Raw genomic sequence first — 12,487 nt, forward strand, 5'->3', positions numbered from 1 at the left:
CCTGAAAAATAAAATTACACGACTTTTAATAAAAATAACATAAAATTATTAATTATTTTCAAAATGACTTGGAGAAAAAATTATGTATGAAAATAACTTATTTGCTATAATAAAAATTAGTGCCACTTGATTAGCCAACAACATTACTCCCTTTTTTCCATAATTTTTATCCAATTATCACTTTGTAAAAAAAAAAAGAATTTTTTTGGTGCCGCTTGCATTTTTGAAATACTTGTGAAAAATACGAGTACTCATGGTAGAGAAAAAAAGATAAAAAAATATTTTTTAATGGGTTTTGCCGGTCTATTAGGCGGCACTAGTCAAATTTATTTTGAAAAAAAATAATATTTCAATGATAAAAAAGAAAAAGAAAAAGAAAAAGAATGTTTTTTCGGTGTTGTCACCGTGTCAAGCGACATCGGTGGCTGTTAGGGATTTTTTTTCTAATGGGTGTCGCTAGTCTATCTGGCAGCACTATCAATTTTTTCTAAAAAAATATTTTTTGAATTGATGCTGTCACGCTGTTAGGCGGCACCACCCACTATATATACCCCATCCCTAGTGCAAAATTTGTATATGTTGACCCGTTTGATTTTTTGTTGAATTTTTTTTCTATTGAATAGAAGAAAGAAAGGAAGAAAGATTTGCGGTTAGTAGTAGTGGAAAAAATCAGTGTTCAATGAAATGGGAGAAAACAAAAAAAATATTTTTTTTTGTGTGTGTTTGGTGTTCGAAATTGATGAGAAAGATTTATTTGTGTTGGTGTTTTAGGGAGAAATTGTGATAGTTTTAAGATATGTTTGAGTTTAGGGTAATGTGGTGATGCTCGGAGACCCAAATATTTCATTTGCCGTGTAGGGAGTGCAACATCACATAGAAGATTTCGCATTTCAACTAGAGCTCCCAATTAATGGTGATTATGCGGTCATGGATTAAAGTACATTGCTCAAACCTGCACATAGAAAGCCTTATCAGTTGACAATGGTTATGTGGTCAAGTTTAATGCCACTAGAAGATGATGTTTTTTAAACCCTATATATAAGTTTGAGATCAAAATCATAGGAAAAAAAGTGGTTTAATCAACTTATTTTTTTTCTCCATCAAAGTAGTATCTTTAACTTATTGTCCAAGACCTATGTCAGAGGTGGGGGCAAAAAGACTTTCAAGGGAAGCGTGACTATAACAGTGGAGAAAAGTTGAAACGCGACTTGAGGCGATAACAGTTGTAGTTATTAAAAGAGTGCATGAAAGGAAGGGTAGAGAGAAAAAAAGAAGAAAATATGGGGAGCCCATAACCACCACTGTGTCATGTAATTATTCGAACTATAGTTAGTATTATTATCATACAAGTTAAAATAATGGTGAGGATCATCATATTTTGATCTATTATTCATGTAATTAGAATTACGGTAATTATAAAAAAAAACTTTCCAATTCACTCAAAAAGAATTATCATTGTTAAAAAATATATTTTTACTATTAAAATATATAGAATAATGGTCCCGTGAATATTTTTTCATTATTACTATCATTACTATCAAGTTAAAATTATTTTAATAGGTGTAAAATATTTTAACAAGTATTCACGGTAGGAAAAAATCGGTTTAAAAAGAATTTAGAGGAAAAAAAAAGAAAATCGGGAAAATATAAGAACCGAAAAAAAAAAGAATTTGAAAAAAATAAAAAGAGGGGGAGTCTGTGACCATATTAAGGGGGGTTTGGTCCCCCTTCAAATCAGCCACCGATTTGGAAAAAAAAAACTTATTTAGTGTTGGAATTTTGTAAGAAATTTTTTTTATTTGTGTTGGAGTTTTAAGGAAAGAGAGTTATAATTTTAATATATGCTTTTATTTATTGTTATAATAATTTTTTTATAAAATATGTATGTTTATATGTTTATATTATTGTTAATTTTAGAAATAACTTTTAAGATTAGATTTGTGTTTTGAAGATTAGATTTGTGCTTAAGTTGCATTGATAGATTAAGATAATGTTAGCGTATTTTTTTATTTTATAATAATAATTTGTATATTATAATATTTTTTTGACAAAGATTGTATATTATAGTACTTATAATATTTAGATGACGTTTAAGATAATAAAATAATATAAAAATTAAATAATTATGAAATCGGGATGGAGAAAATTTTAATTACGGAAATAGGTTGTTTGCTACAGTTCGTTTGTGCATATATTTATATGTTTTAATAAAGATATATAAATTTCAATTGAAAAATATGAGTTACGGCAAATGATTTTAAATTTTAGTTAAAAATAATATAAAAAACCACCATCTTTCTTCCTTTTTTTTCTTTCTTCTTCTCAATAGAAAAAAAATTCAACAAAAAATCAAACACTTCAACATATACATATTTTGCATTGGGGATAGGGTATATATAGTGAGTGGCGTCGCCTGACAACATGACGGCACCAATGAAAAAATATTTTTTTAGAAAAAATTACCGGTGCTGCCTGACAGACCGACGGCAAAAAAAATATTATTATTGTTATTTATCATTGACAAATTATTATTTTTTAAATAAATTTGACCGGTGACACCCATTAAAAAAATATTTTTTTTACTTTTTTTCTTCCGTTGTCTGAAATTTTCATGGGTATTTCGAACAATACATATGAGCGCCGCCTGACACAATGACGATACCAAACGAATTTTTTTCACAAACTGATTATTGGGTAATGATTAGGGGAAGAGGGGGTGGTGTCGCCGGTTGATAAGGTGACATCTACTTCCACGGTAGAAAACGAGTCATTTTTATACATAAATTTTCCTCGAGGTCATTTTTTAAATTAATTAATATTTTAAGGGTTATTTTTATAAAAAAGCCTATGTAATAATTATATTTATAAAAAATGATATAAATTTTATTGAGATGGTAAAGTATAAATGCTAAAAACTATATTCTCGCATTCACATCTTACTATGTGTGTATTTTTTTCTATTTTATATAAAAACGTCTTCAAAATAATATAATTTACTTTGCAAAGCAAAATTGTTTTAGTCATTACGAATGAATTAATGTCGAGTTAACTTGTGATATTAATTGAGTGAAATATTTAATACAATCAACTTTCTCTATAATAGCCACCTGCTATAATAACATTTCTCTATAATAGTCAAGTTTTTAGAAGAATCAAATTTTTTTATGTTTTCTTTAATCCTCTTTAATAACTTTTCAATTATAACAATAACATTTATAGTTATATGTTTTTTTATTAAATTAGTTCTTTATAACAACATATGGTCTAAATTTTCAAGTAAAATTATAGTTTTTTGATACAAACAAGCTTATTAATTATCATTTATTAAATGATAATGATTAATCATATTTTATTAATTGGAAATAATTTTGAATAAGTGGAATTAAAGATATCGATTCAATAATCTATTAAATTGTCTAATTAAATATTCTATTATGAATTTGGAACATCATAAACTTATAATTGATTATTTGAATTTAGTAACTCATTATAAATTAATTAATTGAACTTGTTAGATTTATTAACTTTATAATTAATCATGTGAAAGAATGGAAAATAAAAGATGCATAGAAGCAATAGTGCATGCACTTATTATACGTATTTTAATTTTGTTGATTTAATTATCTTTTTAACATAATTTACACATTATTTATTTGATGAGAAATTTTATGGTAAAATTATAACGATTATTTCACTATTATATTGTTATAGGTGTATAATAACCATCTTTCTAAAATTGACACAATTTGAACAGCTGTTACAAAAGAATTGACGAAAAGAGCGATTAGCTGGGCCAGAACATTATAAACCCCAAAACCCCAATGTGTTTGGGGAGGCCTTTTTGAGCCCAATTTTCACTTCAGCAGACCAATAATTCATACGTTACAAAAATCTCTACCATCAACTCGGTCGACTAAGTCCATATATTAACTGACTACAAACGCGAATAGATTAGGGTTTAAGGATTAAAATCGCAGCAAGCCAAATAAACCCTTGAAGAAGCTAAACCTCCCGAAAATTTTTGGTCAGTGTTATATTGGGTTCATTGACAATGGCGGTACTGGAAGAGAAAAACCCTAAATCTCCCTCTTTTGAAGATAGCAAGAAGAAAAGGAAGCGAAAGCGGAACAGAGTTAAGAAGTCGGAGCCCCAAATCACTGATAACAACACGGATAGAGAAGAGGATGAAGAGAACGAGGAATTTGAACAAGAGAACCACGAGGAAGATGAAACGGAAACGAGGGAAGTTGAAATTGACGAGAAAAAGAAAATGAAGATGAAGAAGAAGAAGAAGAAAAATAAGAAAGTGAAGGGTGAAGATGATGAGAAACAAGAAAAGGGAACTGATGACGAAGAAGAAGAAAAACAAACTACTGATGATGAAGGGAAAAAGGAAGAGATAAAGGAGAAAATGAACAGTGGGGGAAGTGGGATAATGAGCACGGAGTCATTTGAGTCCTTAGGATTGTCTGAGCCAACTTTTAAAGCTATTAAAGAGATGGGTTTTCAGTATATGACTCAGGTATCATTGTTTTCCTCCTATTTTTGTTTTAGTTTAATTATCTTGTCTAATTTTTGCGTTGAATTCGATTGTTTAGTTTTCTACATGTTTGCTTTATAGTTGATTTCGTTCAAATTGGAGTTCTATGGCATGGGATTGCATAACAAGCCTAGTAATATACTGGAAATTTTATAAAAGGGACAGTTTGAGTATCTGTTATTGTTCTTTGTAGCATTTAACTATTGGCCAATGAGTAATGACTAAAAAAAGAAAAAAAGAAAAGAAAAAGGCTTTCATATTATAATGTCTTTTACTATGTTGCGCTTGATTTTTTAACAACCCATGTTAGACACTCATGTACAACCCATATCTAGACGTGGGCATAGTGATATGGCCCTTCAAGTGCATGAAAAAACTTATGAAAAATGAACATACTGGTCTCGGGCATGTATTTCTATTCGACAGTCACACCCTAATAGTGGTAACATATGGTTTCTGCCATTGGGTGTATGCTAAGTCTCCCTTATATATTATTTACCTGAATGGTAGTCTACCTCTGTTTTATACGTGGAATATATAAGCTTTTCATTGCTCGTTTGATGGTTTCTGGACTATATATTAAGCTGGTGTTATAACTATAAGATACTATTTTTATTTTCACGTGGTTAATTTATCTAAGATAATTTTCTTAAAATTGATCTTTCCAACTAAAAAAATGCAGATTCAAGCAAGAGCTATTCCACCACTTATGATTGGCAAAGATGTTCTTGGGGCTGCAAGAACGGGTTCTGGGAAAACCCTTGCTTTCTTGGTACCTGCTGTTGAGTTGCTATATAATGTTCGATTCACTTCTCGTAATGGAACAGGTGTTATCGTTATCTGTCCCACAAGAGAGCTTGCCATTCAGGTAAATATTTAAAACTCTTGGTTTTGCTTGTCGCCATCAACTTTTTTTCTTTGGGTTAAATCTTATTTTCTAATCCTGTAAATTCAATGACTTTTCATCAGAGCAATAGTAAGTCTGTCCATGAAATGTAACTTAGTTAAAACATTGCTGAACTATTATGCCACCATTTGCAAAATACCAAGTGTGTTGAGTGAGAGGTTTTATGCATTGAGACTTCAATATTTATATTTGAGTTGAAAATAGTTCCTAAGAAAAAGAAGGGAGCCAATCTCTTTTTAGTACTCGTGCAATATGGGGTTATTGCCTATAAGTTGATAACTTGCTTACTTAGCAGATATTATGAGTGAAAAGATTATGGATTTCTAATGGCTGGTTTTATGGTATAAAAATTTGTAGGTTCTAATGGTTTTTAAGGTTCTGCTTTTCTTAATATCTTGAGAGACCATCTGCAACATAATCTTATTATATGTATGAGAATGAAAATATTAAAAAAAGGACTTTTAGTAGATATTATTGGTATGGAGTTATGGACGTTAAGTTGATAAATCACTTATTTGGAAGATGTTTACTGTGAAAAGACTGTATTTTTATTGTCTGGTTTCAAGGTATAAATATTGCTAATTTCTTATTGTCTTGATGGTTCTGCTTTTCTAAATAGCATGATAGTATCTGCAACCCTATCTCATTATATGGGAATAGGAAATACAAGAAAAGGATACGTTTCACTCTTTTGAAGTCAGCAAAATCATTTTCAGTTTGTTTTAGTTTTAACTATTTATCTTGCCTATAATGTTTCAACTATTTCATTTATTATAAGTAATGGAACCTTCAAATGTTTTAGACTCATGCGGTAGCAAAGGATCTTCTTAAATACCACTCTCAGACCCTTGGATTGGTTATTGGTGGTTCAGCTAGAAGAGGAGAAGCAGAGCGGATTGTGAAGGGCGTAAATTTGTTAGTGGCTACACCTGGTCGGCTTCTTGACCATCTTCAAAATACCAAGGGATTCATTTACAAAAATTTGAAGGTAATATCAACATTTCTGAACTTCTATAATATGATTCCTTTTTTTCTGCTAACATGGGTAGTTTGCATATCATTTGATTAAGATTTATAATGTATTTTACATGAATTCAATTTCCTGATTTTAATTTCTTCTTGCGTGGTTGATTAGTATTTTAAGTGTATTGTTAACAGTAAGTACACTGAGTCCTTGTATTTTTAGGAAGTCAGTTTTATTACTTAGAATTAAGTTGTCTCTTGTCGCAACAGATAGGTGATGTAACAGGGTTGTGGTATACTTGGTAAACCTACTTGCTTACCATACTACTTTTTTATGTATAATGTTCGGACTTTAATGATTTACCTAGTAGAATTTGCTCTGTTGCATATTTTTAAGGATAATTGGATGAGCAAGTGGTAATTATTGTTTTAAATATGAATTCATGCTGCAATTGTTGGAAGAAGAATTAGTTATTTATGGTTTGATTATGGTAGCTGGTGCTCTCTAATCAATGTTTATGGTATAGTTTGAGTTTGTTTCTAGTGAATTTTTATTTAACGCTTAAACCAGTTTGAAAATGCATTAGCTTTCAGCTGCTTCATGCAGATAACTTGAGAGCTTTTGCTCCCTAACACTTTTAAATCAGTTTCAGACTTGTAATTTAATTCTTTGGAGATAATTCTGTATTTGCAGTGTCTCATGATTGATGAAGCTGACCGGATATTGGAAGCGAATTTTGAGGAAGAAATGAAACAAATTATCAAGTATCTTCCTAAGGTGAGTCTCTTAGCCATTTGTATTATTGATTATGGTTATAAGGAATTCATAACTTTTCATTATGTCAATTAATTCATCTCAAGGATTTTTGAAAATGAATTGATTCAAAACCAAAATAGTGATAGTAACTGTTGGTATGCTTTTGAATGTTAAAAAATACTTTGTGAAGTTGTACATGACTGGGATTAAGAAGCTTAGCTTTCTGAAGAGCTACATTGTGTTCCTCGGCTTTTCTTGAAAATGAAGTGAAGGATAACCTAAATAATTATTGTATTGTTCTTTAATAATGGAATGGATGAGGTAATTGATGTAGAGTTCTTTAATAATTGAATGGCAAGGGTGTGCTAATACACTTTAAGTTGAACCACTGAATATATATTGCAAAAGAGTAATGTATATCTGGAGTAGCAGGCTCTGCTTTTCTGAAAATCATTATTAAGCTCAGTAGCATATATATATGTATGGCTGTAATTGCAAACAGTAGAAATAAATGGTTCTGAAAATGTCAGTAGCCCAATAAACTATACTGCGTTTCTCTACTCCTTAATGGTGGCAAATGATGACAGGAGATTGCTGATTACAACTTTAGACCGATATCAATTTCCTTGCTTGAATGTATCTTGATTTCTTCTCCCTGTAGGAGTTTATGTTTGTGTTTCTATTTGCAGTCACAATGAGTCTTAGATTTGGTAATTTCTGTGGTGTTTAAAGCTTACTAAATTCCTATTTGATGTGCAGGAAAATAGGCAAACTGCTCTATTTTCGGCTACCCAGACTAAGAAGGTTTGTCCTTAACTCATGGTTTTTTTCTTTACCATTTCCCCTTAATATTTATTGGTAAATGCATGTATTCTAGCTTTCTTCAGAAAGTTGCTTGGCAAGATTATTGTCGTATGTGGAAAATTCCCAACTGCCTTTTCTTTTTGGAGTAAATTCTGGGCTTATTCATGTGACCATTTTGACGTTTCCCTAAATTTGCAGGTTGAGGACCTTGCTCGGTTGTCATTTCAGACAACTCCTATTTATATTGATGTAGATGATGGGCGAAAGAAGGTAGGCATATTATGAATTTGATCTATAGATACACTTTCAAGCACACTAATCACTTATCCTCTGACTTAACTAGAAGCTCTCATCATTGTAGGTCACCAATGAAGGGCTGCAGCAAGGCTATTGTGTTGTGCATAGTTCGAAGAGATTTATCCTTTTGTATTCATTTTTGAAGAGGAACCTTTCGAAGAAAGTGATGGTCTTTTTCTCTTCATGCAACTCAGTCAAGTTTCATGCCGAGCTTCTTAGATATATTCATGTGGATTGCCTTGATATCCATGGAAAGCAGAAGCAGCAAAAGCGAACCACTACCTTCTTCGACTTTTGTAAAGCAGAAAAGGGCATTTTGCTCTGCACTGATGTTGCGGCCCGTGGACTTGATATTCCTGCTGTGGTATATTTTTAGTTTCAATTGGGTTGTCTATGGTACCAAACTACGTTATTTGTGTCTTTCTGCTTGTTGTTGGAACAGTAATACCTTAATCTTGGTATATTTGTGATCTAAACATAACTGACTATCGGTTCCCCCCCCCCCCCACCCAATCTCCTTTTCATGGTTGTATATAGGTTTATGTCAAGTAATTAAATCTGTTTAAACTCGAGGAAGAATTATTTTGACCGAAATATTTTCTTTTGTGCTCTCTTGTGTAGGATTGGATTGTGCAGTATGATCCTCCTGATGAACCCAAGGTGTGTTATTTATATATACTTGCTATTCTTCTATCTTCCTGTTTTTCTGTCCCTGGTAAGTAAAATATGGCTTTGGAATGTTGCTTGCAGGAATATATTCACAGGGTTGGTCGAACTGCCCGTGGAGAAGGTGCAAAAGGAAATGCGCTTCTTTTCCTGATCCCAGAGGAACTGCAGTTTCTACGCTATTTAAAGGTGCATTATTTCTTCCAAAAAACTTTTTCTTTTAAGAGAAAAAATGGGGGTGGGGAATGAGGCTATGTTGATCCGACTTTTATTTTCATGAAGTCTCGTGTTAGGCACCTATGTCCAACCCATATCTGGACATGAGTTGGGGATAATACCCTCCAAGGACACTTCAAATACATGGAAAAACTTCATAAAAGATTGAATATACCTGTGGCAACACATACCTGTATTAGAACTTGTACCAAATCCGAGTGACATAGGAGTAATAAGGATTAAAGATTGTTGCCATTAAGAAACTTCGAGCTACCAAATTTCTAGCTTCTCAGATGGGAGAAATAACCTGTACTTCTGGCACATGTTTGAAAGAATGTTAACAGGACTTGAATGCTTTTGCAAGGAGTTGGAGTACGAAAATCTAGACTGCAAGAAATTGTTGGTTAGCAGTCAGTTGAACTGATTCTAATTTGTTTCTTCTTTCTTTACATTTCTAATGACAGGCTGCCAAAGTTCCAGTTAAGGAATACGAGTTTGATGAGAAAAAGCTGGCGAATGTGCAGTCTCATCTGGTAGCCTTTTTACTTTGTTCCATATAAGTTTCTTGAACTGATGAAGTTTGGAGGAGCTTAGAGCATTTACATGGAATGATGCAGGAAAAATTGGTGGCAAGCAACTATTATCTAAACAAGTCGGCTAAGGATGCGTATCGATCCTACATTTTAGCATACAATTCACACTCTATGAAAGATATCTTCAACGTGCACCGCCTTGATCTGCAGGTACAATCTTTCTTCCATCTTACTAAAATGGAATCTCTACTCTTTGCATGTCTGTGGAATTTGTTGGAATCTAAATTGTCTATTAACCAGTGATAGAATATAAAAACAATGCAATTTCTATTAGACATGAAATTTTGTACATAACCACGAGTATTAAGCTGACCAACAAGAAACGGGAAATTGTATTCTTTGCATGTCTGGAATTTGTTGGAATCTAAGTTTTCTATTAACCAGTGTGATAGAATATAAAAACACTGCAATTTCTATTAGACATGAAATTTTGTTCATAACCACGAGTATTAAGCTGACCAACAAGAAACGGGAAATTGTATTCTTTGCATGTCTGGAATTTGTTGGAATCTAAGTTTTCTATTAACCAGTGATAGAATATAAAAACAGTGCAATTTCTATTAGACATGGAATTTTGTACATAACCACGAGTATTAAGCTGACCAACAAGAAACGGTAAATTGTGTTTTTGAGCAGGCTGTTGCTGGATCCTTCTGTTTTTCATGCCCTCCAAAGGTTAATCTGAACATAGACAGTAATGCATCCAAATTTCGAAAGAAAATGCGTAAAGTTGAAGGTGGAGCACGGAACAATTTCAGTGAAAGCAATCCTTACGGGAGGCAGAGAAGTGAAGACGATAATCGGCAATTTGTAAGGTATTAGCTAAGGTATGATTGGAAGGCGCCATATATAGGTTAGTAGCAGAAGCTGTGTTAATGAAAATCCAATTCATGGGCCTGCAACAATTTTGAATCTGTACCATTTTAGTTGTTGAAATATAGTGTTGACCAGCTCAGAATTAAGATATACGCTTTATTGGGTTTCCGAGAGTCTTTGTAAGTTGAACATGAATGTTAAAGATTCTTGGTTTTAAAATGAATCTTTGTTTACTTGAATTGTTGTATGCATGTTGTTCGCATGGGCAAAGCTTGTAATAAATTAAAGTCTGAATTATGGTTGGAGAACTTGTTTATTCTTTTTAATTCAGATTGGTTAAATCCGGTTTAAAAAAAGATTTTTTTAAATATCTTTAAATAAGTTTCAAGTGTTGAGCCTTTTATCATCAAAACAGTATACTTGCAATCCAACAAGAGTGCCTAGTTGTATACTTTTTCCTGCTTTGAGATTTGCCATTTTCCCATCTATAACATAGAAGCAAACAAGATGCTTGCAGGAATTTCTCAGCCAAAACAATTTGATCCCCATCATCATCATCATTTATTTTCACTATGAAACCATGGCATGATTTCTCACACGTCATAAAACATAATTTTATGTTTTTTAAAGATTATGTAAGAGCATTCATCTTGTTCTTGAGATATAAAGCTTGGCTGTTCTCACTTTCTAATACCTGTTATTAGACTTGACAATGTTGGATGTCGTCATATTAAATTGATATAAACATAAAAGATGTTGAACACCAGTCATGGTGACCATAAACCTGAAATGATGCTCATGGCTAAACCAAAATTACTGGAATAAACCCTAAGTTGAACTCAAGTCATAAAATGTGAATTAGAGAAAGAAGAGTTAAAGAAGACCAACCAAGTTTTGACATTTACTGTGTAATGAATGCATATTAAAATAGCTGTAGTTCTAAGAACAAATATACAAGTACAAATTAAAAATCATGCCTGAAACAATATTTAAATGAACTTCGAGCAAACTGGTGACACTGTGAAAAGTGGTTTGTGATATACTTTTAGTAGCAATCAAATTATACACGAGAGGAACGCAGTGAAGCCTTTTCTCATGTCCTCTGTAACATATATACTATGGTCCAAGCTCAACAGGCCGAAGGAATTGTTAAAGAATCTTTTCGAATGCTGTTTACAGTGTCTTCTCCAAATGAACCACATTATTACGCAATAAGTGATGCCCCTATCCTACAGGCCATAACATGCTTTGGAGGCAGGAATAAATACTTGAATGTTACTTGCAGTGGGAAGAGAGGTACAACCCCGACTCCGGGCACCATTCTCCTTATTCGGAAAGTAGCATTTAAGCCTGCATTCCGTCTAGCTATAACAATGCCTTTTACTGTGCTTGTTTTCAGGTACTTCCTGCTCAAAACCAAAAGTAAACCAATTAATTTGATCGGCTCAAAACCATGTAACAATCAAGAATAACAACCCTGTAGAAACATGTCATACCACACTGAGTTGCACAATGTAGTCAGGTTTTATGTTAGGTATCTATTGGACAAAAAAATGTTAGCGAACAAAATATATAAACCCATCTCACACTTGGTATATAACCAATGTGGGATCTAAGATTTTTTTTTTCCTCAACAAATATCTCCTAGTAACTTACTTTGAGCATCAATTTCTCATTTATCACTCAACCATTTTGAGCATATGATATACCGTTGTAAAGTTCTCATGGAGTATCACTCAACCATTTTGAGCATATGATATACCATTGTAAAGTTCTCATGGAGTAGAATATGAAACCATAATTTTATTATTCAACTCTCCACCTTTACCTATTGAAAATGTGCCTCAAAGTTCTCATAAAAATGTAAATTTTCCAACAATCCCTCACATGAATGAAAATAGATAGTTTTATCGAAAAACATTGACTCG

At 32.3% G+C, this 12,487-nt stretch overlaps 1 protein-coding gene across 1 annotated transcript; it reads left to right on the top strand.

The window, feature by feature from the left end:
* Nucleotides 1-3,934: 3,934 nt before the first annotated feature.
* LOC105788519 (DEAD-box ATP-dependent RNA helicase 51) lies at nt 3,935-10,798 on the top strand. Its single transcript, XM_012615456.2, has 12 exons — nt 3,935-4,522; nt 5,223-5,408; nt 6,250-6,435; nt 7,105-7,188; nt 7,927-7,971; nt 8,170-8,241; nt 8,333-8,632; nt 8,890-8,928; nt 9,019-9,123; nt 9,615-9,683; nt 9,768-9,893; nt 10,380-10,798. The coding sequence occupies exons 1-12, from the start codon at nt 4,052-4,054 to the stop codon at nt 10,563-10,565; spliced, it is 1,869 nt and encodes a 622-aa protein (XP_012470910.1). The 5' UTR covers nt 3,935-4,051; the 3' UTR covers nt 10,566-10,798.
* Nucleotides 10,799-12,487: the final 1,689 nt, after the last annotated feature.

The sequence above is a fragment of the Gossypium raimondii genome, chromosome 2, assembly GCF_025698545.1.
Source record: "Gossypium raimondii isolate GPD5lz chromosome 2, ASM2569854v1, whole genome shotgun sequence".
Lineage (NCBI taxonomy): Eukaryota > Viridiplantae > Streptophyta > Magnoliopsida > Malvales > Malvaceae > Gossypium > Gossypium raimondii.